The 27,558-nt window shown below is 46.6% G+C and overlaps 2 protein-coding genes across 3 annotated transcripts in view; one reads left to right on the top strand and one right to left on the bottom strand.

Moving 5' to 3' along the window:
* Positions 1 to 27,558, bottom strand: part of MTOR (mechanistic target of rapamycin kinase) — a 115,676-nt gene that overhangs the window by 37,579 nt on the left and 50,539 nt on the right. For both annotated transcript variants that reach the window (XM_019746727.2, XM_019746728.2), the window contains exons 29-30: positions 3,879 to 3,954; positions 726 to 865 (exon numbers count right to left, since the gene is read on the bottom strand). In XM_019746727.2, coding sequence (XP_019602286.2) covers positions 726 to 865; positions 3,879 to 3,954 — 216 coding nt within the window. The remainder of the gene's footprint in view (positions 1 to 725; positions 866 to 3,878; positions 3,955 to 27,558) is intronic.
* ANGPTL7 (angiopoietin like 7) lies at positions 20,401 to 26,673 on the top strand. The gene is made up of 5 exons (XM_019746729.2): positions 20,401 to 20,984; positions 23,695 to 23,795; positions 24,354 to 24,548; positions 25,151 to 25,349; positions 25,554 to 26,673. The coding sequence occupies exons 1-5, from the start codon at positions 20,615 to 20,617 to the stop codon at positions 25,721 to 25,723; spliced, it is 1,035 nt and encodes a 344-aa protein (XP_019602288.2). The 5' UTR covers positions 20,401 to 20,614; the 3' UTR covers positions 25,724 to 26,673.

The raw sequence follows: 27,558 nt of genomic DNA, 5'->3' as shown, positions 1-27,558 counted from the left end.
TCCCAAGCTTCCCAAACCAAGACATAGGCAAGCGCTCTCAATGAAGCATCCCTACTGCTTCTACCTGGAATACCTTCTCCCTTTCCCCGCTCCTTCACCTGTCTCCCAATCTTAGTCCTTCCTCCGGGGAGAACTGCACGATCATCCTCTTCCTCCTGTGGTCTTCCAAAGTCATGTGCTCACTCCACTGTCACTGTTCTTTCAGGCTTCAATAACTATCTGTTATGTGCTCGTCTCATCAACCTCACAATGGAGGCCTGATTTTCTGTATTTTTTACCCCGGGAGCCCAGCAGAGTGCTGGGCACAGACCAAGCATCCGATAAGGTGAAGCACCTGAAGAGGGCACCTGAGTTTTTCTTTCCTAAACTCATTAGCAAGAGCTGAATAATGAAGAAAAGGATAGGAGGTCTTCCTCAGTCAGTCAGGGTCCAGAGGCCGATGCAAGGGGTCGGTGCAGATCCCAGGAGCACACCCAAGCCTAGCCTGTCCTAGAGCATTATAAAGTTTAAGTTTTTGTTTTGTTTTGTTTTTGAAAAGAGCCTTTCTATGTAGCACTGAGAAAGAACAGAGAGGGAAAAACACCAAAGTGATAGATGATTCCTGGGAAAATACCAAGTGAAACACAAATGAAAATCTTGGATAAGAACTCTGTCTGCGGGAGCCTTTCAAATCCAAAGATCAAAGAGATGACGTCTCTAGCAGCCATTGTCCCGAGGCAGCTCACCATTCCCCCAAGGCCTCGAGGCAGCGCATGCGGCCCAGCATCAGCTCTGGGTCATCCTTGTTGGTGTCCATTTTCTTGTCATAGGCGACTAGGGCGTCCTCCCACTCATGCAGTTTCTCGTACCAGGTAGCCTGGATCTCCTGCCAAGTGGAAAAGGAGGACTGTTGTGAGTCACGGAGAACAGGAGGGGCACAGTTTTTAATCCACACACTCTCTCCGACGGCGCTGTGCTGTATGTACGACACTTCACCTATCATACTACGTCTCGGCTTGATTGCAAAGACCTTCAGAATATCTGGGGGTATGTTTGGTGACGATGGCACGGGTGGTTCCTTGGCGCACTGATGGAATGATCCTGGGATAATCTGAGACAGGTGACAGGCCATGCTCCTCCCCCCGTCACTTCCTGCCATGACACAGAGGTCACCAGAACTCCAGCGTGCAGGGATGCAGGGAAACCATTTGGGACAGCAGGAAGCCCCGAGCAGAGCTCTTGCAAGGATGCCAAGGCCTTGATCTGCTGGCGTGCTGACGGGAGGCCACATGGCAGGGATGGCAGCTGCTTTCCTGATGGGCCAGAAAGACAGGCCACATCTGCATACTTGCTGGAGGAAAACAACCCACTTTTTAAAAGCTCTTGATCCTCTGCATCTCTTAATGCATTTTTAAACTTCCAGGAAATAGTAACTTAAAATACAATATAACACTACCACTTAAAATTCTTTGGAAAACCTTTCCTCCCTTCTTCTAGAGTTTCCCATCCAATGTTCCCTCCTGCTCAGTGCTTGGCAGCTTTACCAGTGTCAGGGGCCAAAGGATGGATTCCATTACCAGGCAGATGGCGTGCCACGCTGAAACTCAGTGTCGGCCACGTGAGTAAGAGGTGCTGCCGTCTCGAAGTTGCAGACTGCAGCTCTCTAAATGGTCAGGGGACTGTTTTATGTCTCTGTCTGCCCTCCATGTGCCCTCCACCTCGCTGTGTCTTCTGGGCTTCTTCATCACCAGCTCAGTAAATGGCTATTTCTCTACCAGACCAGGGTAGTGGCTCCCCAGGGATTTCTTTAACAACAGTGTGATTTTGCAGTGGCATTTGTATAATGCAGGGCCCACAATAGTTTCCCCCATTACCCTTCTCTCCTTTCTAAATAAAACTGATACTTGACTCGTACATACACTCACAGCTACACGGCTAAGAAAGGATCTTTTCTTCTCACACCTCTATACCGAGGTCATTTCTATTTTTGGTCGTTAACTTGTACTTGACTTCCCTTCATTTGTTTTCAGCAGAGCCAATCCCCGCTGCCCCTGCACTAATCCTGCTGCCACAACAGCCTTTCCCCAGTGTCACTGGATAGTGGGACTTGCCAAAGTGGGCACATCTGGCTCCGTGGAAGGTAAAACTACCCACGCTTCATTTTTCAAGCCTGTTTAGAATAACGCCCCTCTATTATGCCTAAATAGGAAAGAGAAAACTGAGAGAGGAAAGAGTGACTGCAAAAGGCAGTGTAAAATGAAAAACTCTTATATTAAAAAGTAACACCAGTCAATTTCCCATTTTGAATTTCTATACTGGCTGGAAAAGAAAAACGGAGCTGATGACTAATATGGGGCATGCTCAGTATGAACAATCAGAAAACAGAGGCAACAGCATATGGAGCAGGTCAGATAGGGGGCAGGATATTTTGAATTGCAATAGATTGCAGAAACTATAAGGTTTAAGTAATGAATCACACAAAATTCTAATGAGATTGCTGTTACATAAATTGTGCTGAGAAAGCGCAGGCTCTGCCAGGAAAAAACAAACCATTGTCAAGTTTAATATGATTCAGCTACCTAAATATAACAGAAAATCCACCAAGGGTTTAGCAATAATCCTGAAGCTAATGTGTACCTGGAGGCAGGGGAACTTTCAATTAAGGTTGGCACTCTGAGCCAGCGGGTGTAGACTATCTGTTGGCAGGTCACCTAGACACTACATGACTGTGAACTCCTGGTTTCAGTCGGCACTGCCATCAACAGCCGTAAGGATATCAAGGGCGAGGCCATCTTTGCTGCGTGGACTGCGTTAAGGGCCCTTTCTGCGGACTTTCTGCCCTCTGCAAACAAGGGCTGCAGCATGGATGGATGAGACACAGTCCTTTCTGTGTTGTCACCTGGGGAGATGCTTTCTTAGTCTTGTTATAGATATGTGCTCAAGATGGCAAAAATATTCCCTTCAAAATTTCCATCTAATTTACTCGCCTTTGTGTGAGGTGAAAGCCTGGGAAGTCGTCACAATTCCCTTCCCTCGAACACACTGGGCTCTTGATTAAGGCAAACCAGAGTAAGTGGCCTGCATGACGAATAAAAGGCTCCTTATCAAATATATGGACCCAGAACTTCTTGACCTTCCAGGAAGTCAATGCTAAGCTGATTAAGTTGATGCTTTATGTAGGCGAGGAAGTTACCAAAGCACCCTCCCAGGACCACAAAGAGTAATGGAAACATTTTAATATTGGTAGGGCAAAGATGGCAGGAGAGAAGAAGCTATGTAAGCAATAATGAAATGGAACAATCCCTCAATATCAGGTATAAATTATAGTGTACTTTCTCTGGAGAACTGGCCATGGTTTCCTCTGAAGTATACACTGAGTGTTAACTGTGGGCCAGTGGCAATGCTAGCTGCCACAGACGGCAGAAAGACAACTCAGGTCAAGGTTACACACCTGGGCTCTGATGCCAGACTGCCCAAGTTCAAGTCCTGGTTCTGCCATTTAGTCACTCGCTCAGCTCAGGCGAGGTTATCCTATTGGGACCATAGTCTCCTCATCTGTAAAATGGGATGACAGCAGTACCTACACATAGGGTTGTCGTGAAGACTGAATTAGATGAATTATATAAAGCACTTGGCAAAGGGCTAGGCACATGCTAAGAGTATGATAAATACCAGCTATTACTGGTTGTTAGCCTTTGTCTCCATGATCTGTGTTCAGTTTGCATATAGTCCATACAGCCACTTTCTCCTTCATCCTTAAGATATAGGTAAGTCCGCAGCAGACTGTTACCAATTAGGAAAAAACCAGAAAAGGAAAATAACTTTCTCAATGTCATGGCCGAGTGCCTCCGTAGCCAGCTTGCCACCTCTTGCTTTTCTAAAAGGAGTAAGTCACTTACCAGCTCTCCGAAGTGTTTCATGGCATATTCTAACACCCCGGCAGCTGCCTCCGGCTGCTGTAGCTTATTATTAATGCTGGGAAAACAAAAGGAAGAGGTGGTTACACTTAACACGCTGGCATGTGGGAGGTGTGGGGTCACTGTGGGCAGGTGGCTGACCAGCACGTTGGGGACAGTGTCATGCAGATATAGAGAGCGCATCAATGCTCTGTTACCACCAGAAAGCTCAGCCGGGAGGATTTCTTCTGAGGAATGATTTTATCTTGCTCCGATACTCCTAATTCTGGGGGCAACATTCGGCAGACAGGAAGCCCTGCCTGCTCTGGGGCCTTCCTCCAACCAGCACAGACTGGTTTCCTCTCCAGATATTGTAGGTCAGGCAGCACACGTCTAATTTTTAAAAACTAGAAACCCTGCATCCAAAACTGTCCCTGTCGTAGAGCACAAGATGAGGTACCGTTGAACTTTTAACTCCTACTTCCTCTCACCAGTGGCCTTCAGTAATAAGAATGACCAAAATAAATAAAAATCGCTGGGCTGTGGGCAACCCAGAAGTGGCCGTGAGGCGGGGTCACCCATGTCAATGACAGCGAACCCCAGGGACTGCGGCTGTGTAACCATCTCCATGGCTCCTGACAGAGCTCATGTCCTTGAACTTCAGATGCCTCCTTAGTCCCTCTTCAAGGACCACCCCTCCGTCTGCAGCAGGCTGTGAAGGGGCCACATCCTGTGCCGCCTGCCTGGTCTCTGGCAGAGAGATGCTTTTCACTAACACCGCCCTACTTTGCTGCTGTCATCTGCGGGCAGTATGTGGCCATTTGGGACTGGAGGACGATAATATTTTGGAGCAACGAGCAATACTGCTGGAAGGCCTGGTGCCTGGAGTCAGGTAAGCAGAGAGCTGCCAAGAGGCCTGGAGTAGGAGAGCCCCGGGGCTCAGACCCTGTTCCAATAGGAACCTATGCAAGCCAGTAAACAGCAGTTAACACAACACTAAACCCAAGTGTGAGTTATGGAAGGAGGTTAGGAGGGAGGGAGCAGGCCTGAGAAAGTCAAAGGATCACAGTGATTGCATCTGCTCATGGGTAGGGAGCAAAATGGGACAGACCAACTTGGGAGTCTAGACTGCTTTAACAAGCAAGGTTCCAGTTTATTGCTCTGAGTACAAACTGTCTACTTGACAAGAATCAATTTTTAAGGGGTTTTGGGAAATTCCAGGATTTGGGTTCAATGTGGTAATATGGCAAGAGATCGCTGTTATAAATATTATTTTTAAAAATTTGAGTTCCACCACATTTCTTCCAATAAAACCAAGAGGGAACTGCCCAGAAATCTGATGAACTAGAGAAGTTAACATTTGTGAAAGTCATAATCTAGTGCCTCATATTTACAAAGCACATTTCCAATAATCTTTCCAATCTATCACTCCCTTGACCTCACGCATGCCTAAGAGTGTGGAAAGGGAAAGGGTGTTAGTCCTGTTTTACTCCTGGTGAGACGAAAGCCCCTGAGGGCAGTCATTTCCCCCAAGGCCCACAGTGAATGGGGACAGTCCCCACATGACTTGAAGCAATCTTACGTCTCTTCTTCCTTAAGGGGAGGTGGGAGGTGAAGCAGCTTTCGATTTGGACTCAGAAGAACTGGGTTCACATTTCTGGAGGCCCAAGTTTGCCTTATAAGTTGGGTGACCATAAGCAAGTCACTGTTTATAAGCGTTTCAAATTTCTCATCATAAAGTGGGGTTAACGCTACTTCCTTCACAGGGTTCTTCAGGGAATTAAACAATGGACATGAAATTGCTAAGCAGGTCCTTATAAGTGCTTCCTCCTTCATCTGTTTTTGTCCAAGAATAGAAGTTGCTAGAAACATAGTCCTAAGTAAAGCAGTGGGCTAGAACGTTCTCCCTGTTTTCTGCTGCAGGATTCGGAAATGTTTTTAATTTCCAAGCAAAGCCGTAATATCGTGGTTTCCTTTAGAAAGCCCTACAGAGTTCTTCTAGGGTGAGAATGAAAAGCCAAGTCCAAAAGGATTCACTGCGGGCTCACTGTGAAACAGGCCCCCATTTCTCCTGACCTCAAAGTCAGGCACTCAATTCTGTTGCTCATTCATAAGGGGCTGGGTGAATTGTATTGATAACTAATATTACTGGGTATGGGTTTGTGATTATCTAGTTCCTTGAAAAAAACATTTTGAAAGCACGAGAAGGCAGGAAAAAAGAAAGCCAGGATATCGGGGGTGCCAAAAAAATGTATACACAGGACCTGCATTCATCTTTTGTAATCGGTATACATTGAGTATTACAATTTTAACACAGTTTCTTCCTTTCTTAAAATGTATATATATTTTTGGCACCCTCTGTATATTACTAACAAATATGTAATATATCATATATAAACATATATATGTTCGATATATTGTTTTTGGTCCTAATATGGACTATTAGGATGGCCCATGGTAGGAATAGAAACTGTTCTAATGAGGAAGATAAGGCATTCTTTGCCTGAACCAAGAGAAATTAACTGGAAGAATCAGACATCACAATCTAGGAGATCTAATCACTATCTTCCAACTTTGTGTTCTGGAATATATTCTGTTTTCAAAAACAAATCATAAACATTACCAAAGCTTGCCTCTCTAAGGATAAAGCAACACAAAAACAAAAAAAAGCAAAAGTCTCTTCCCCCACTCCCTCCCCTCCGCCCCCCATTAGGCATAAAAAAAGAGAGTTTTACAACAGATCAAAATCAGGAAGTAGTGGAGACCTCAGAGTAGAAATAAATTTCACCTTAATGTTGCTGTGGCTTTGATCTACCACCTCTAAGGCCAGACCGACACAGCTTTGCAAATGAAAAAAGAAAACTCATCACAGGCTCCAACTTCTTTAAGAGCAAGTCCAAATCAGTCATCTGACACTTCTGATGCAGCCTCCTTCCCACGTGAACATGCACCAAGGCAGTGGAGGACGCACACAGAGCCCACAGAGCCCACCAAGGCAGTGGAGGACGCACACAGAGCCCACAGAGCCCGGTGGGAAGGAAACAGAGGGGCTGGGCTCAGTGGGGGGCCTACTGACTAGGCCTCTGGCAACTGCCATGAAAACTGGGGGTGTACCCTGAGATTCATGGTAAGATCTTGGCCAACAGTAAAAACAATCACTGAACAATTCTGTGACTATAAGGACTACAACCCACCGCTGACAAAACGAGTGGGGTCAGTCTGGGACAGGGTCCTTTTCAAATATTAAGTTCTTGGTCTCATTTGAGGACCTGAAGGAAAGGTGGAGATTGTACACACCCACTTTCGACTGCTCAAAGAGCAGAGATTTTCAGTTAACCAGCGGCCACCACCCTGATTAGTCTTTCCTCCTCCCTACTTCTACTTGACTTTCCTATAGAACTTGCCCCTAAGCTACATTTCTCTCTTCTTCCCTTCCGTGGAGTCTCCCAGTCTCCCAGGCATGCGTACAAGGCTGCTGGAGAATGCAACTGCAGATGGGGAGGTTTTGGAGAGGTCAAGTAAACAAAATTCCTGGTGCTCAAGAGAGCCTGTCGTCTTGTTTGGGACCATAACTTTTTTTCTCCTTCCTCCACGACTTCTGGCACTTGATCATGGGAGGCAATATATTATAACAACAACAAAAAGACACCTAAATTTATTGCGAGCTCACTGTGCTAAACGCGTGTGTGTGTGATCTCAACCCTATGAAGCGGGCACTATTATTTATATTCCCATTTTAACACGAGGAAACTGTGGCCCAGTAGGTCACAGGCTATTGGATGTCATCCTGTCCCTTAAAAATTGTACCATTAAAAGGACTTTAAATAATAACTAAGAACTTACTGCAAGCTCTGCAATGGGAGGGACAGTGCCTTAGTTTTCTACTCTGGGCATCAGGAGGCACCCAGTAAATATCGTGTTTCCCCGAAAATAAGACCTAGCCGGACAATCAGCTCTAATGCATCCTTTGGAGCAAAAATTAATATAAGACCTGGTCTTATTTTACTATAAGTAAAAACTTTACTATTTTACTAAAGTTTTCACTTGTAGTAAAATAAGACCGGGTCTTATATAATTTATAATTAATATAATATAATACCGGTCTTACATTAATTTTTGCTCCAAAAGACGCATTAGAGTTGATTGTCTGGCTAGGTCTTATTTTCGGGGAAACAGGGTACTTGTAAAATGAACGAATGAAAGCACTGGATGGGATGTTCCGATTGGCTAACTCTCTCTCTAAAATTGGCCACGCAGGAGAAAGGAGCCCTACTGCACTTCATTTTAACTTCCTCACTTATCTGTGGCTAACGCTCCCCTCTGACCCCTAAGCTCCCATCCCCCGTTTTTCACTTCCTTTCAGAAGCTACGAATATGCCTTAAAGCCTCCCAACACAACCGTCCTCCATGCCGCCACAGCGCACTTTTTCCGAGGCAGCTTGTTCAAGGTTGCCCAGCCTACAGACAGAGCCCAGACTGCAAAATGTGGAATAAATAAGCTCTATGGAAACTCAATAGTTCCTAGCTACGGAGTTCCCAGTCTCCTGCCTACTTGGGTGACACAAGCCTGTCCTTTGAAATATTCCCTTTTTAAACTCAGATGTGGTTTTTAGAAGACTGGAGGGAGAGACTCTATGATGTTTGGCTCATGTGAAAAAAATCACCTTTGCTCAAAAGCCCCCTTAATGAGGAACTCTCGTTTTATGGGGCAGCTGGGAGTTTTCGACAGCCTGTTCTGTAACTGTTCCCTTGTGTGCCCCTCAGTCTTTCCCTATTAATGCTGGAGGCTTATAAAGGGCAAACTGTTCAAAGAGCCAGTCAGACAGCAGAGGAGTGCTGATGACACAAACCAGACCCCACTGACGTTGGTCCGGTTAAAAAGACCTGACAACAAACAAGTTCAGCAAGACGGAGGCCTGGGCAGCAACACGCCCCAGCTACAGTGCGCCGGGATGGCAGGGGCCCACCTCCTGTCGACGCATTGAGGCCAGAAGGAAAAGAGGGCTGTGTGGAGAGAACTTTCTCAGTGAGTGGATACTGATTCCCACTGTTGTCTTAATGTGGCAAGGGGATGCATTCTACTCCAAGTTCCAGTGAGAACACCCAGATGAGATCTTAGATAGTTATGAATCCACAGAGGAAAGGGGAACTGCCGAGCCACGTAATAAAAGCCCAAGCCCACACGTGAACCTGGTGTTAGAAAGACAACGAGAGACAGACAGAACACAGTGAATTAGGATATCAAGAGGGGAAGAAGCAATTAAACAGACATATTCGCTTCATTCACTCCCTACCTCAAGGTTTAATTTTTAATATTTTTTTTATTTTTATATTTTTAAGGAGGGCACAGCTCACAGTGGCCCAGGCGGGGATCGAACCAGCAGCCGAGGTGTTAGTAGCAACGCGCTCTAACCAGCTAAGCTAACCGGCTGCCCTTCAAGGTTTAATTTTTAAAGTTGAAGACCCTGAAACTAAGAAAATTCTTGGCGACTAAGGGAAACACTTTCTAGGGTTGAATAGAATTGAGAAATATAGGTAAGAAACTGCCTCAATGCATTCTATATCAAACAGATTCGGCCAAGCATCTTTTCTCCCTGCTTTCTAAAAATCTGTTTCCAGAAGTAGGACAAGTGTGTAAGCCGAGCACAGCCTCTGAGCTGAGGGGGCTTGTCAGGGCCTTGGCAGGCTCCCCGTCAAGGGCAGTGGCTGAGAAGCTAGTGCTGGGAGCAGGGGCCGTATATGTCTCTCTGACTTTCCCTTTCCAGCTTGTCCTCAGTGCTCTTCAAGGGCAGGTGGTGACGAGTGTCACTGAGGATGAAATTGACAGAAAGGGTCGGTCATTAACTGCTCAAGGTCCTAATGCTGACCCGAAGCAAAGCTATCAGAAAGGGTCTCTGGCTTGGATCCAAATGCCATTCCTGCCCCCTGAAGAACTCTTGTTTCCTGAAGGGGTTTCTAAGTCATTGCTTCACAGGGTCTGCACTGATGTCCAATCCAAAGTAATTTGGCCTGATAACGCCATCTTGTACGGCTCATTTGGTCACCGGCCTCATCTCTTAGCCTTGGCACCTTGGTGACCTTCAGCTGTTAAGAGTCAGCTGATGCAGGATGATTCAACACAAAGCCCGAGCCGTCGGAAAGTCAGTCAGATGGGGAGCATCTGTAGTCACATCTGGGGGACTAGTTACTTAGGCTTTCCTAGTGCTCCCGTCAGGAATTTACGAGAACGTTACGCACTTGCTTCCCAAATGGCTCTGGGCCTTCTTTCTCCTGTCTATTTCTAGTGCAGACCACAGTCTGTGTTTTATTTGGTTCTCTGTCAAGTAAGGATTCTTTGAATTCCCTTGGTGCTAGGCTGGTGACACATGCAACACAGCTGATAGGGGACCTCGGCAGGTCTGACTCAGGAGCTGGACTTTGCTTCGGGTCCTTACCACTAGTCAAGCAGCCTTTTTATTTCTTACAGAGTGGTAACTGCTCAGATCATCCCATCACTTCTCCCAGCGCCAACACTCAGCTCTGTGCCCGACGTATAATTAAAAACAAAACAGCTTGATTCCCATACAGTCAGGAAGGTTTGGGCTGCTGGGTCCCGATGACTCTGGGAGCAGCAGAATGGACTGGGGAACTCAAAGATGTGATAGTCTCTTTTTGGGGCTCATTTACAAGCAAAAGGACAGCAATGGTGACAAAGGCCATGTGAGAACACCTGAAACGTGACATGGGAAAAGGCTGTGAGGGGCAATCTAAATGCAGGCAGTAGGGAAAGCAAAGGGAAACTGGCAGTGCCCTGAGTTACCCACTTAAAGCCAGAGTCAGGTGATGAAAATAGCACCCCTGGGTCAGGCAAGGTCAAAGTTTTCTTTTTTGCTTCAGGAACTTAGGAAAAGTAACTTTACTTCTTTTGCACATATTAAGAAAGAGAAGGCTGGCCTTGTTAGAAGGTTTCAAAGCTCGGGGGTTTGATGTCCTTGGAGCTCTCAGGAACCTAAGGTACCAAGATAAAAAAGATTTGGTGCAAGAGAGGTAGCCCACCTTGGACAATAAAAAAGGGGTTCCTGACATCTCAGTCAATAGTGGCCTAAAGGAAAAAAGCTCTTACTTTGTCTTCACCCCTTCCTTTGTCTAGTCACAGTTTAAATGGTGCGTCTGTCACAATATCTAGAGGATACGCTAAATCAGTATGTGAGAAAGTGAGGGCCCTTAAGAGTAAAAAAGATAGAATGCTAACAGCTGTGTAGATTAGGGAACGGGGAGACAAAAATTTTTCATCTTTTCAAGACTGGTGGGGGGAGGTACATCATTATTTTTTAAGAAAAATTGGGGGGGGGAGGGAAGTTCACTACAATATAGGTCACCTTTCCAAAATATTATTTTTACCAATGCACAGTCTGTTTAATAATTACTGGGATTGCCAAAAAAATGTATACAAGTGGACCTTTGGTCAACGTTGCTCAAGCAGTAGTTCACCATCATCAGAAGTGTCTGGACGCTGATGGGAACCACTTTGAGCACCTCTTGTCATTGCAGAACTCAAATGTGACTTGTATTCATCTTTTGTTATCGGTATAGATTGAGTATTACAATTTTAATAACAGTTTTCCTTTCTTAAAATGTGTATACATGTTTTTGGTACCCTCCGTATGTATTTTATACATCGTGGTAACCAGAGCGTTCCTATAATTGTGTATTCTGCTTTTTCATGTAATGTAGGGATTTTCTACTTTATCCAGAGCCTTCGTAATTACTTTTCAGAGCTGCAAAATTTCATCCTGCTGATAGGTCCCATGTATAGAACCAGTCTCGTGGGCGCGCCCCTTTGGCTGGTTGGGAGCGGTACTTGTTAGATTACGAAGCCGGCAGGAGAGCTGCTGAGGAGCTCAAGTTCAACCCCACGCTCAGTAAGTGGTCTGTCCTGTGGCAGTCTGCAAGGTCGCCTGTGGGACTCAGAGTGTGCATCCCCTGAGGATGAACGCACTGCAGTAAGTCAGGCCAGCTGGCCCATTTTACACATCACCTCCAGGCACCTCCTGGCTGGATACGAGGCCTGGGTGCCCCAGCACAACCCAGCGTAAGGCAGCGAGGGGCCGCACAGCCCCAAAGTGTGAAAGCACACGATTTGTGCTGGCTGGGTTTCCAACCCAGGGGCCTGTCAGAGGTGTGTTGTAAAAATGATGAATGGCTGTCACATTTCCAAGGCCCTGGCTGATTTAGGGAGCTATTGGCAGGCTCATCACTCCCAGCATGTCAGCCAGTTAATTACTTCCAACTTTATCTTTCTTGTCAACACTTCGTGACAAATTGGCCATTATCTTTTTATTCTACAACGAGCACTGCTCTTTTTCTGGTGATGCCTGGAGGTTTTTTCCCTTTCCGCTTCTTCACATCCAGAGTGAAATGAAGAGCTCTGAGAGAGATGATTAGAAAGAAGCTGTCAGGAAAAAGAACGAAAGACGGAGGGAGGGCTGACAGATGGAATCCAAAGCTATTCAACTACCTTGACTCAAAGCAGAGTTGGTATTTTCGGTAAAATCCTGATTTCTTGGCTTCTCAATGTCCAAGAGCTCTGACTCAGTCTATTATGTGGATGAAGGTGGAAACAAAAATTAAATGAGCTGGCATCGAGTGACATGGCAGCTTCGAATTCTCCACACTTAACTGTATAAGCAGATGTGAGCTGGCCTTTCACTCCGTTAAGGAGTTAGGTCACATTGTAGAAATACCGATGTCCATTCTGGGATCAGGGAAAAGAAACAAATGTGCCTACCTTTTGGTAAGGAAAAGCTGACAGAAGAGGGCCATGACACACTAAAACCGGATTCCCAAGAGTCAGAGCCAATGAAGTGCCCAAAAGAAATTGTAGAGACCAATGGTGTCACCACTGATATAGTTCACTGTTGCTGGGACAGACTGTGTCAGAGGTGGCCATGGGACAGAACCCAGCACCTACTGTGTTTCACCAGTTCTAAGAGGCACACTTTTTTGACACTTTGACGGCTCTGAAATCACGATACAGTGTGCCATTCAAGGTTTCAGAGCACTGTGACAGTCTGAGTGCTAGCAGTTGCTTCCCCCCACAGTGGTACATAAAAATTAGCAGCAGCTTCGCCAACTCACCATGAGTGGTCCCACTCAACCTCCTGGCATTCCTGAGGATGAGCTCGATGCAGCGGAGGGCAGACATTTACTGCTGAACTACAATCAGCTGCTCCCTTTGGAATGGTCTGGGGCTACAACGAAAGACCTTTTGTCCCGAGGTCAGCTTGAGGAGAAACCCCGGGACTCTTCCCTTTGTACAGTTCCTCCAGCTTTCTGCACTGAAGAGCAGCTTCCTGCGGGGTTTGTAAGATGCTCTATAAAGGCAAGCTACTGTACAGTGAAACTGTAGGAAGTCCTCCGAACAGCCAGAAATAAATTCACGCTCTGCTGGTGACGGGCGGGAGACCTGACCTCTTGAGTCTGTACGGCTGCATGTAAACGGGCATTAAAGAAAAAGACGGGGCCAGAAAGAAAGATACAAATCTGTGCTTGTGCTCTGGCTACCCAGGGGTTTCCTTCATCTGCCCCCTTTGCTGCTTGGACATTTTCTCCAAGGGGTACAGATTCCTAGATGCACACTGGCACTTTTGAAGTCAGCATGAGCCCAGAGGTTTGGAATGTGTTTTTATAGAGAAGTGAGAAGCTTTAAGCAAATCCTTACCCCTGTGGATGGAGTGTTTTTCCTTCCAGCAGAGGTGCGGGGGAAAAACAAGACTGTGTACCTTTTCTGGAAGCCAGGAAACAACTGTAAAAGCAGGACTCATACTTCCAAGCAACACAATAGTGACACCTTGGGAACATGTGTTTAGAATTAAGACACAGAGTGGGTTTTGTTCACCCATCTAGCCCCCCGCCTGTAGACTGTAAAGCCCAGTTACCCTTGCCATTAATTGGTTGCTCAGGCACAACGGACTCAAATTCTCCAACATTCTTAAAGAATTACAGGCCCACTTTCCCGTTAGTGCTGCCTGAGTCAGGGCGGCAGAGGTGCAGCCCAGAGGGAAGCTCTGCAGGCCCAGGGTGGCTGGGTTCGGGTTTTGTCATCTCCTCACCTCCTCCCAACCCCGGGGTCCTGTCTCTGGTTAAGAGTGATTTTCTATAATTACAATGTAATGGGCATTTGATTCCCACAAGATTTGTTAGATTCCTGGATAAATTATTGGGAATACAGCTACCTAGAGGTATGGCTGTTTTTATGGGAACCTGTACCAGGGCATTAAAGAAAAAGATGGGGCCAGAAAGAAAGATACAAATGTTACTTTCTTTGCTCTGCCTTCAACACAGGCAGCTGCGTGTGGCCCCTCAGGCTGTGATGGTTCACTGACAGGCCCCAGCAGTTGCAGTTATCAGATATGTCATTTACAGAGGCCTCCGGAATAAACAGGAGTGGGACAAAACCCTACCCATTGCTCTGAGGTCCTCTCACTGCCCTTCACAAAAGTAAAGAAAGACACAAACCGACGGTTTCCAGGGATTATACTATAAGGATGCTACCTTAAGTTACTGATTAAAAAAAGAAGTTTGAACCAAGTGATCTCAACTCTTGTAGTTCTCACTTCCTTTGATTCTTTAACCTATGGGAGAAAAATGGACTTAAAGCAGGAGAGAATGAAATGCCCTACAATGAAGAGTTTACATGATAAAATACTGGCAATGACCATGGAAAGAGACTCTAAGTGTCCTTAACAGATGTTTATTTAGGGGAAGAGAACCTTCTGTTGGGAATTCATTCTGTCATCTGACAAGTTCCAATTAAGTATTTCTTTTGTCTTCAGCTTTGTGCTAAGTGCTAGATGCTAGGCCTTCTCCAGTAAATAAGACAGACCAGAGCCAAGGTCTTTGCTTTCAGAGCCTACAGGTCAGTGAAGTAGACAGACAAGAAACAAATTACCTGAAACAAATGCTGTCGGAGGGAAATACCATGAAGAAATCAAGAGTGCTCAGGCAGAGGTGAGCACGGGGGAGTTACTTTCGATTCGGGTGGGCGGGAAGGCTTCTCTGACGAGAAGATAATCACTCCCCTAAATACTACCACTTAATATTTGCTGGATACTGACTACGGGTCAGACACGAAGTGTTTTACGGGCATTCTCTATTTTTAAGGACACTTCCTAGTGGAAGAACCACACACACATATATAGGGAAGTATATATACACAGTGTACGGCGTCAGAAAGTTATCACAAAGATACCCTCATAACCCCCACCCAGACAGAGAAACAGAACATGGCACCCTGCCAACATCCCAGAAGCGCCCAAGCCTTTTCCCAATCACGGCTTCCTTTCTCATCCTTAGAGGTAACAAGTCTCTGACTTCTGACACAATTGGTTAGTCCTGCCGGGTTTTGCACTTCATACCAACCCGCAACATTATGTTTGTGACGTACATACCTGAAGTGGCATGTCATGGTAGTTTTTTCTTTCTATTGCTGAATACTATTATCACTGTCTGAATATACCACAATTCCTGTTTTACTGTTGATGGACATTTCGGTTGTTCTCGGTACTTGCCTATTACGTGTGGTGTTACTACGAACATTCTCGTATGTATCTTTGGTGCATGCACACTCTCATTTCTTGTAGGTTGGGAATATACCTACAAGTAGAACTGCTGGGTTACAGGGCATGTTCGGCTTTAGAAGACACTGACAAGTCGCTCTCCAAAGTGGTTTCACCAATTTACGTCTTATGTCTGCACGGGAAGTGTATGAAAATCCCCATTGCTCTGCATCATCGTCAGCTGGGTTGATATGCAGTGGCACGGTGTAGTTCTAATTTGAATTTCTATAATGACTGAGGAGTTTAACCAGCTTTTCCTGTGTTTATTGGCCTTCTAGATACCTTCTTTCGTGAAATAAGTGCCGGTTCACATCTCTTGCCAAATTTTTAATTAGCCACCTTCAAAAAATTTGTTTGATAAGAGTTCTATATATTCTCTGAACACAGTAAACACAGCAGTATGTATTGGAGATATCCTCTTGCCTTTTCACTCTCTTCCTGGTGTCTTCTAATGCACAGAAATGACTGCTTTTAGTGCATGTTTTCCTTTATGAGCAGTGTTTTTCGTATCTTGTTTAAGAAATCTTTGCTTATCCCCAAGATGCTGAAGACAATCTCCTATGCTGTCTTCTAGAAGGTTTGTTTTTACCTTTCACATCTAGAATTTAAATCTCCTCCTGACTCGAAGTTTTGTGTGCGATGTAAGGAAGGGTCAAAAGCCTCCCCCTGACACCCCCAATAAGGCTATCGAGCTGACCCAGCAGAACTTATTAAAAAGACAGTCCTTTCCTCACTGTTCTGTGGTGTGACACTGTTATAAATCAAGTGTCCATATATGTGTGTGGGACTGTCTCTGGACATTTACTTTTCTTCCATGTATTTATTTGTCTATCCTTGTGCCAACACTATGCTGCCTTAATTAGTTACGGTAGCTTTATGATAAATCTTGATTTCTGGTAGTGTAATTCCTCCAAATTTATTTTTCTTATTCAAAATGCCTTAGTTATTTTTAATCCTTTGCTTTATTTAACTTAATGCTCACGGAAAATCCTGTGAGATGAAGTGGTTATGATTTTTATCTCCATTTCACAAGTTGGTAAATTCAGAGAAGTAATTTAATTTGCCCAGGGTCATGTAACCATTGAGTGATGGGAAGGGTATTAGAACCCTGATTTGTTTGATTCTAGACCCAAGTTTTTAAAGTCCTTAATCCTCAAGCCAGATGACTCCTTCAGGGCATTTAATATGAATGCATTACAATTTTAAGAAATTCTAATGTTCTAAGCCACCCATTTCCAGTTAAAAATCGTGTTTGGCAGCTAGAAAAAGCCACTTTCCTGGTAAGACTCAGGAAAACAAAGCAACGAGAGGCAAAAGCTTCTTGGATTTCTTCCACAGCCCCTGTCTCCAGAATAACAACCACACCCCTTCCATGGACTCACAAGGTCCCTCCGGCCTGGCTCCCCTCCGCTTCTCTGGCTTTAACCCAGATCCCCTACCTTCCTGACTCTTAACTCAGGCTCAGCTACGTACATTCTCCTAGTCAGCCAAGGTCTTTCACACAGCCGCGCACCTTTGCTCAGAACGTCCTCTCCCACTCCTGGCTACTTCCTCCCTTTTCTCTAAAACCTGGGTATCACTTCCCTTGGGAGACCTTCCAGAATCTCATCTGGGTTGGGCACTCCTCCTCTGTGTCCCATAACCCCTAGCATGTCATGCTGTCCCAGAGTTTGGCTGGCTGTCTCTCCAACTAGACTGCGAGGCACTTGAGGCTGGGCTGGCATTGTCACTGCATTCAATTTGCATGCTGGCTAACAGAACAGATGTCTTTTGCAAAGTCGTGAGAGAGAGCTGAAGTACACTGTATACACTGCTAGGTGCTAGGATTAAATACAAGACTCTAAGAGGCCTGAGAGAAACGATTTCTAACACATCCAGGATGCACTCTTCGGCAGAAGTGTCCAATTAAAAGGCTTAGAGAAGAGATGGAAACAGCTTCTGTGATGGACTTGGGCTTTCAGCTGAGATAGAAATTGGATTGAGTGATAGAAGGGTCAGGTATTAAACGGCTACCTATAGCAAGGCAAGCCGTGACTCATCAAAAGATTTCAGACGAAATAAAATATTCCAGGTTCTTCTAAGATGTATCCACTCGACAAAACGGGACACTGGTTTTGAGGGGAGATGTTTCTCTCCCTCACCAATTCCACAAGTGATGATTTAGGAGTAGGCAGAGGTGGGAATACATTAGAAAAGAAGCCTCCCCAATGGGGACATTTTCAAGACAATGAGACATGACACTCCGTCTGGGTAGGAGAGACCACCTCTAGGCCCTTCCCAGCGCTGCCATCCCCAGGCTGCTCCAATGCTGCCACTCCCTGGTGCCAGCCCAAGGCCGTGTAGCTCTGACTGTGAAGTCACTGAGAATTTCCAGGCTACATCAAAGCTCACTGACTTTTCGCATTAAGAGGATGAGCTTTATTTTCAAAAACGTCTTTCCCAGGAGCACCAAGCTAACCCTCTTTTACCACGAGCAAAACGGAGAAGAGGAAACACTGTGAGGTACCCAACCCAGGTTCTCCGTATTTCCTGAGTTCTTGCCCATTTTTATGGTCCCTTTGTTCACTGCAGGCTACAGAAGGGGCTGAAAGCCTCTCAGAGAAGGGAAAACGCTCTGGTCCCCCACACTCTTGCTGGTTTTCTGCATAGACTTACTTTTCCTTCTATTAAAAATGCAGAATCTAGGACATCGCAGGGTTGTGGATATTTTGGAGGATAGATAATTTCCTAGCATGGGAAACACCCTTAATTAGCTATTTTAGTCAAAATTTACGGGGTTTATTGACATTTGGGCAGCTTAGGCAATTTAAGAAAACCTGCAAAGAAGAAAAGTCTGTCTCCAACTTACATCTTATGTTAGAAAAAAAGTTTCCAGAAAATAAATGTCAGAGAGTAGGTACTCATGCTAAAAGCTAGATGCTTGTGATGCAAACTTATAACCTCCCCACCTTGCTAGAAAGGACTGCTCCATGGGTTGCAAATATGAACGATTGATTCATTTTCTGCCCAGATATGAAAATCTATTCACAACATTTTCCTGATTCGGCGGGAGAAGCGGCTACTGGAAAGAACAAACAAAAAGCTGGCTGGGAATCCATCAAGCTCCATTGTTCTGTGGTGCTTTCTCTACCGCGTTGCTCCACAGGCGCTCCAAGACAGCAGGGTCACATGTGAAGTGACAAACCACTGCGTGGCACACAGCACTTGCGTGGCACGTGGATTAAGCCCACGGTCATTTGACGGCTGGGAGACCATCTTGAAGATGATCTCATGGAGTTTAGACGCTGCCGGATGCTGACAGTTGGGGCCAGGTTTGCATTCATGAAATGCACTCCACGGAGCTGAGACTGCAGTGCCCAGCTGTGACGGATATTTGCCAAAAGACAGCAAGGACTGGCTGACAGTGCCAACCGTACACAGCACCTTTTGAGCAGAACGACAAGTTTCTACAGGGTGCCAGCAACATCCTCCCCGCTTGGTGGGCAAAGGAGATGAAGTGAGAAAACAAACCCCGATCTACCTGATCCACTGCTGCTTTTTGATTTAGAGGAAAAAAATTCATATGGTAACTCCAGCTGCCTGGACAGAAATGCCTTTCGGAGAAGCCAGAAGCCCTGACTGGAAAAGGGCTCTGGGGGACGGTGGCAGGGAAGGAGAGTGGTCAGGCGTCAGGCTTGTGTGTGAAGGACCCCCACCGAATAGCAACAGGCCAAGAACTGCCTCAGTGGCTCCGTAACATGGAAAGCACCAGAGTACATTCCAAAGACAGGCTTACTGTTTAAGGACAGAGGGACCTTTGTATACATTCTCAGTGAAAAGCCGATTTTAAGGGTTTAAGGTTTGCTGAAATCCCAGGTTTTTTCCATTTGTTTCCAAAGGAGGAGTGTCCTTCAAATACAGTACGTGAAAAACTACAATGTCCCTATTGTCTGGGGTATGTGTGATATGCGAGTATAGAGAAGAATTTCAGATTTGCAAACCATATCGCATAGGAAGAGGAAAATGAGACTCTAGATATGTGATTTATTAGGTGATGGGGGTTCTTTTCTCTGATTTAATATATTTTCCAAGTTTTAAACCACGGGCCAAGGATGGGTCTGTTCTCTGTTCTGCCTGAAGACCAATGTAAATGTGGGTGCCCAAGCTAGAACCATGTCCCTTACTCCTGAGTTTTCATCCCTGATGTCACCTCTAATATCTCTGCTAAATGTCAAGTGTGAGAAGCCGCTAACGGCCCACTCATTGTTGAAGGAGAATGTCAAAAGAAAGACACTGAGCAAATCCTGTGGATACAAACTACAAAGTCTTTTTCTGCTTCCTAAATGACTTTATCTACCCTTCTATTTCTAGAGCTTTTCTAAGCTGGAAATGTTCAAATGTGAGATAGTGTTAGATTGAGGGCGAATGAGGGTTTTGTAAAACAGTGAATGCTGATGAGAGAAAGGAATAAGAGCCTCGTTAAAAGCACAGTCAGCAGGAGGCCAAAATACACTAGATCCTCCTATAAACAGCACGGATTACATTCACAGGCCTCCCTGGGTGAGTGGAGAGTCTTATTCCCAACTCTCTTTGCCTACCTTCCGCTCACCCCATGGTTATATAACCTTGGAAATGGAATTTGGAAATTCTTATGACCCTGCCCTGCTCGCTGATAGAGCTGAGCCAGTGGCTGGCAGGGGCATAATCTAATAGGCGAAACTGGAAACACACAAATTCAGTCTTCTTGCCTCAGCCCAGAGCCTGTGCAGGCAGGGAAAGAAAGACTCGCCCGTCTCCCTCCCCCCTTTCTCTGGCCCAAGTTTAGGCTGACTTCACCCAACAGGCACCTGACCCTCCCAGATGAGCTAGGAGGGGCTAAAGCGCCATGCACATGGGGTGTGGGTGCAGGCAGCGAACGATATTTAAGATGCTGAGTTTGCAGGGCACTCAGGCTTGGGGAAGGAAAGCTATAGGATACCCAACTAAGCTGCACTTTCAGAAACTCAAGTTCTGAGAAAAGCTAAGGAAGAGCAAGGAAGGAGAGAAAACCACCAAGTGAGCAAGTGTGAAGCTGCCACTGCTGCAGCTTTGTAGACTGCAGGGAGGCCGGGCACATCCCCATTCCCCCAAAGGAAGAGCCTTCCTCACGCAGGCCCACGAAAGATGCCGGCAAAGACTCTCTCAGCCATGACCTGGCTCTGCATTTTCGTCTTGGCCTTTGTCAGCCACCCAGTGTGGCCACAGAAGCCCCCTAAGCGCAAGACACCTGCGCAGCCCAAAGTGGCCACCTGCTGTGAGGAGGTGAAGGAGCTCAAGGCCCAAATAGCCAACCTAAGCAGTCTGCTGAGCGAGCTGAGCAAGAAGCAGGAGAGGGACTGGGTCAGCGTGGTCATGCAGGTGATGGAGCTGGAGAGCAGCACCAAGCGCATGGAGGCGCGGCTCACGGACGCTGAGAGCAAGTACTCGGACATGAACAACCAGATTGACATCATGCAGCTGCAGGCCGCGCAGACGGTCACGCAGACCTCGGCAGGTAAGGACAGCGTGTCCTCACGCTGCTCACCACCTGACCCCCAAACAGCCGAGCATCCCCGTCGGTAGCACTGCTTCTAGATTAACATGTTGTCAGGTCAATTACTGGGGGTTCTTGTGGGGTACACTCTCTTGGTACTTGCCAGCAGCTCTATTTTCTCTTTGGTAAAGGCTTACGGAGTAACTCTTTTGATGTCCGATGTTCTGTAGATTTACCCAGTACCTTCACAGGTCTCTCCTACTCACATGATGTTTCAGCAACTGAGGGTATGAATGGCCACCTTGGAGCACAGAGAGATTACGTGCTTTGCCCAAAGTCACACAGCAAATCTCAGAAACGGGGGTCAGGTCTTCCTGATTGGTCCCCCAGGGGTGACCAGCTGTACCCTCAGTCCCAAGGGAGGAGGAGTGAACACAAAAACCGTAACATCTGTTGCTCTGGAAGCAATGTTGCCAAAAACAGTTCTCTCATCTGCCTACCATTCCGTGGAGTGGGCATAAATGGAATTTTGTGTCCTCTGTGCAAACCCGACTCCTCTTAGCAGCTCAGAATGAAGTGTAAGGACACTGCCCAGAGCCTAAGAACTCCTTATGTGCTTAGGAAAGACAGGCTCCTGCTCCTCAAGGCTCAAGTCTGATATTTCTACTTAGCTCTCACCAGCTCCATGAGAAAATGTAATGCTGAAATGGGGGTGTTGAGGAGGCCAAACAGAAGACACATTTAATGTCTTCTCTTGCAAAATAACTTTCACTTTCTGGTTAGCTTGGCTCAGACGGGCCAAGGTGAGTTGACTGTTTAGAGAGAAATCTGGTTTTCCGAAATCATCAGGCAATTAGTTGTAAGGAGCATACCCTATAAATATGTCATTTGTTGTTGACATACAAACTTTTTGGTCCCACTATGAACCTAGTCAATGGCAAAGAACAGAGCAAGTCACTGGTTACCCTCAGTTCAAATAAAGAAAAAGTTTTAACATGAAGTTAAGCTTAAAAATTCTGTTTTCTTGCATTTAAAGGTAAGATTATAAATCTATCTAAACTAAGGTATGTAAATCAGTCTCTAAGCATGTACTTTCTGACCCTCCAGTTTGGGACTAGAAAGGTATTCTCCGGCCCTTTTCCAGACAAGTGAATCCTGATTTGGTCTGAGATGAACCCAGACACACAGAAGACCAGGCTAGACAGAGGAACCTGACCCTGCCACTTCCTTCCTGCTCCTCCAAATGGGGTTTTCTCACCTCCCCGCAGGGAGTTTCTTAGAGTCAAGCACAGCTCTCCTGCTGGGCCTCTTCCTCTTCCTGCCCAGGACACCATTCCTTATTTTTCTTAGAGAATCAGGTGCTGGGTCACATTTATACTCTGAGAGCAGGCAGCCCCTGGGAGAAAGCAGTAAGTTGATGTTTTCATCAGTAATAGGAAGTGAGATCTCTTAGGGCAAAGACAAGCCTTGCCCCTCCCCAACGTGCTCTGCCTCTGACAATTCCCACAGTGGAAGTGTTGCCGTCGGCCCATCTGTGTGCTCTTCTCTAACACCCAGCGCGGTGGTCCCAAGAAAAGACTCCCAAGGCACAGAGGGCAGGAAGCGTCTCTGGACAGCTAGAGCTCCTGCTCTGACTCCCATCAGGAAAGGCTGTCCCTTCCCCAATGTCTTTGCTATTTAGAACAAGGGGACGAAGTCTGGTTACAGCAGGAGCCCCCAGGGCAGCCGGGAAAACATTTAAATCAACCCCAGAGTGAAAACCAGCCAGCCCAACGCTCTCATTTCCTTGTTTTAATAACCATGCCAGGGGAAAGCCTCCAAGGGTTCCTCAGAGTGCATTTTCGTTTGGCTAGCAGTGGTAGATTAACGGGGGAAAGATACGGTCATAAATCTTTCTCCCTTAATTAGGGTCCTACTGTGTTTCCCCGAAAATAAGACCTAATAATAGCCGGACAATCAGCTCTAATGTGTCTTTTGGAGCAAAAATTAATATAAGACCCAATCTTATTTTACTATAATATAAGACTGGGTCTTATATAAGGCCAGAACTTATGTAAGACCGGGCCTTATATAAGACCGGGCCTAATATAATTCTGGGTCTAATATATTATGTAATATAATACAATACAATATATAATATAATATCGGGTATATAATATAATATGTACAGTATAATACCAGGCCTTATATAAGACCGGGTCTTATATTAATTTTTGCTCCAAAAGATGCATTAGAGCTGATTGTCTAGCTAGGTCTTATTTTTGGGGAAACACGGTAGTAGCCATTACCTCTGAAGAACAACAAAACCAACCAATCAAGAAACAACAATAAAACCAGACCAACCCTATGAGATACTCACAAGTTGACTCTATTAGCGCATCTGTTATGTGGCCCTCACACCCTGTAATATTTCCAGAACTCATGGCTTAGAACTATAGCAGGATAATTGATTTCAGAAAAAACCTGAAACCACCTGTTTGACTGTCCTGTTCGCTGATGCACTCTGCGTGAAGGTTTCCCCATCACCAGTGAAGCCAAAATACACGCCCGCTTGGGATCCCAAGGCCCACCTCTCCCACATTCAGATGCTGCCTAGTGATGAAGGCTCGTGAATTTTGTAGTAGAAATGAAGTCTCGGTTTTCACACCTTCCATTTCGATGCAGCAGGAAGGCCTACCTGCCTGGGAGCCCGGGCCCGGCTGCTCACCCCTGTGGTCTGTCCCCTTTGCAGATGCCATGTATGACTGCTCGTCCCTCTACCAGAAGAACTACCGCATCTCTGGCGTGTATAAGCTTCCTCCTGACGACTTCCTGGGCAGCCCTGAGCTGGAGGTGAGGTCGTCACCGCCCACTGCCTATGTTCCACATCTGTCCTCCACACCCTCAAAGGGCTGGGGACAACAGGCTTAGTCAAAGTCCAAGGAAAGGGAAACTTAAGATGGAGAAACAAACACACCAAATACCAGGGAGCTGTCCCAACACTCAATTTACAAGGGAAAAAAAATCCAGGCATCTATTTTGCCCTTTCAAATCATTATCACCCAAACACCCATTTTCCAACATAGACCAGATACTTCTAGAACCACCACCTAACTAGCGGAAATCTCCTGCCGCATCCCAGGGCAGTTACTGTCTGGGGAGAAAAGAGAGGCCACGCGGGAGCCTGTCAGAAGTACCTGGAGTTTTCCCTTCCAGGTCCACGTGCCCTTCCTAGGTCCCCCCGTCAGTTCTGGTCATTCTTCCTCAGCAAACACCCTCTGCCCCGCTTGCCCACACTGGGGCAGAATCATGCCCACGGCCACTAGCTCTGCAGGGATGGGAGAGGGAGGTGAGGTCCACCCCCACGTCCTGCCTCTGTGGGTCCCTGACAGAGCCTCCTCTCTGCTCCAGGTGTTCTGTGACATGGAGACGGCGGGCGGTGGCTGGACCATCATTCAGAGACGAAAGAGTGGCCTTGTCTCCTTCCACCGGGACTGGAAGCAGTACAAGCAGGGCTTCGGCAGCATCCGCGGGGACTTCTGGCTGGGGAACGAACACATCCACCGGCTCTCTCGACGGCCAAGCCGGCTACGTGTGGAGCTGGAGGTGAGCAGAAGCCCAGTGCCAGGACCGCACCAGGCCAGCACGTACAGCTGCAAACGAGTCCGGGGGCGCCGATCCTATTCTTACCCACTGCAGGCTTGTGTACTTATTATGGCGGTTTCCCTTCAGGTTGCAGGATGGCTGAGGAAGAATAGGTGCTTTCCTAGTTTTCAGAAAAGTGAGGCTGCAGGTGCACGGGGAGAGGGTGGTCTCAGGCCAGAGCCAAGAAATCCAAGTCAGCGACCTGAGGCACGAGGGCCTCTATGTGCAGACCTTACCGATACTGGTCGGTGGCCCTCGTCAGAGGCCTTGCAGCTTCGCTAAATTACTCTTACGATACCTCTAAGTGGGATATTGCAAAAGCACATGTGTACAGATACAGAAAGAGAGGGTAATCAAGGCCGGATGGCGACGCAGGAGAAAAGTTTGGCCGAGGACCCTTGCTTTCTGATTCTCAGGCTTAGAAGTAAAGAAGTAATAAAGCCTTCCTAGATTTCTAGCAGGAAAAAGATGTATGGAGAGAGGTGCTGGAGAGAGAAGAGGCAGGGTGGGGTGAAATGACGCCCTGCGGCAGCTTTTCTAAGGCCCTGCCTCATCCCGGACAGGACTGGGAGGGCAGCACGCGCTACGCTGAGTACAGCCGCTTTGTTTTGGGCAACGAATTGAACAGCTACCGCCTCTTCCTGGGAAACTACAGTGGCAACGTGGGGAATGACGCCCTCGTCTATCACAACAACACGGCCTTCAGCACCAGGGACAAGGACAATGACAACTGCTTGGATAAGTGCGCGCAGCTCCGCAAAGGTGAGACTGGGGACGGGGAGCTCGGGAGGGAGTGTGAGTTATAACCGCACGGCCAGTATTCTGGCTCTGGCATTTCCTTTTTCTGTCGGCTCTAACTGCTTAACTACTGTTCCAAAACCACGTTCGCAAATCCCTGTGGCCTAGTCTGCCAGCCACTGCCGAGGGGAGGACGTAGCCGGCTCACCAGCTGTTCTCTTGTGCCAGGTGGGTATTGGTACAACTGCTGCACAGACTCCAACCTCAACGGGGTCTTCTACCGCCTCGGGGAGCACAACAGGCACCTGGATGGCATCACCTGGTATGGCTGGCACGGCTCCACCTACTCCCTCAAACGAGTGGAGATGAAAATCCGCCCGGAAAACTTCCAGCCCTAAAAGGAGGCCTGCTGTGGAGCAGGGCGGGAGAAATGGAGACTCATGGGGGCTGGGCAGGGACGGAGGAGGGGAGAGAGGGCAGCAAGGGTGTGGACGGAAACGGCCTACAATCTCCAATACGAGAGCCAGTCTCTGAGGAGCGCAATACAACTGCATGTACCAAGGATGTTACAGTCAACAGGATGCAGTATTTAAACACAATGGGTCCTGACACGTACTTCTCAGGGGGCTGCCCAGAGTGGGCTTTATCTGCTGTGGTCCCTGACATAGCAAGTGTTTCCACATGGTTTTTCTATGAAAGAAAAGTAACTGTGAGATCACATTCCCCATTTTCTGCATGGCCTAAGCTTATGTGAGGGCAGACAATAAGTCCTTTTGCTGAAAGGAACCGTAGTATTTTGATTCTCAAGGAGAGGCCCTGGGTGTTAGAGAAAGGAATGGAAGAGGGTGGTGGGAGAGAGGAGATTCTACTTTGGAACCCAATGAAACTACCTTTCGCTGGCACATTTTCTTGTTAAAGACAAAAGTTATTCTGCTGGAGGTGAGCTGACCCAGGCTGGACTTGACTGGAGGGCACTGGGCCTTGCCACTGGCCTCTGAGCACCTCCCCTGCTTGGCCTCCACCAGGGCACAGCACTGAAAGCAGGAAGTGGGTCCCGCAGTGGCCAGGGAGCGCCTACGGGAGGTGGGGGAAGGTCCCCTTGTGGATGCGTGCACAAAACTGCCTTCAACTACTCACAGTCACAGACACACCTACATTTCCTTTTTCAGAGAAGAGCTTCCTCTTCTACCTTGTCTATGAAAAGGGGCTGAAACAAATGAAGGCAGATGGCACTATGCTGAATAACTCATGCTGTATATAAGCATTTTGCTTTGTAAAAATAAAATATGATAGTCTGTTTTAAACATTCAAAATTTCTTTTCCTTCTACAATAAACTTTTAAAATGTGTTCGGTTTTAAATGATCACCATTACCACTTAGAGCAAGGTAAAAAGTATAAGTGAAAAATCAGAGGGTGAACAGTGAGAAAGGCACTGAGTTTGTTGCAGTCTTCAGGGACACCAAGGGAGGAGCAGGAAGCCCAAAATGAAAAGGGGAGGGCCTTTTACGGAGGGCAGCAGCCCCTGGTAGAGGTCAGATCCGGTCTACCCACCTAAGCCCCCAGAGGCCAATGCCATCCTTGGCTTCAAAATACTTCGCAAACCAACACTCTTACCTTCTAGTTGGGCGAACTAGCCTTTGCCATAACAGATGTCAAATAATTCTGACCTTTAGGAAGTCGTTTGTCCTTGCCAGAAAGAACCATCCGCCCCGAGCCAGTCAATGTGAGGTAAGCTGGGATTCTTACCCAGTATTTTCATTGCATCGACAGTCCTTTGATTGTTGGGAACCTACTTAACCTTAAAAACAAGAATCATGGGGATTTTCAAAGAAATGAAGTGAGAAGAAATACACTGGAGTAGGGCTTCCCACGAGGCAGGTATTCTAACAGAGACTTCCTAAGGCGCACAGGGGAATGTGACATGCTCAGAAGCCAGCACAATGCTTCTGGGAAAGAGGATGAGAAGATCAGGGAGCTAGGAGATGAAGAGAAGGAAGAACATACGATACCGACGGCAGCAGTACCTAAAAATTCTCTTTCTCATTTCCTATATGCCCACAACGGAACAAAACCAAGGCTTGAGGCAATAAAAGTTAAAATAAACAAGTGGGACTCCTCAAACTAGAAAGCTTCTGCACAGCAAAGGAAACAATCAATAAATTGAAAAGGCAACCTACAGAGTGGGAGAAAATATTTGCAAACCTTAACCCCTAATAAGCGGTCACTATCCAA

Source organism: Rhinolophus sinicus, linkage group LG06 (assembly GCF_036562045.2).
Source record: "Rhinolophus sinicus isolate RSC01 linkage group LG06, ASM3656204v1, whole genome shotgun sequence".
In the NCBI taxonomy this organism is placed as follows: Eukaryota; Metazoa; Chordata; class Mammalia; order Chiroptera; family Rhinolophidae; genus Rhinolophus; species Rhinolophus sinicus.
Note: the sequence above shows the minus strand (reverse complement) of the source record. Positions and strands in the feature narration are given on the sequence as shown.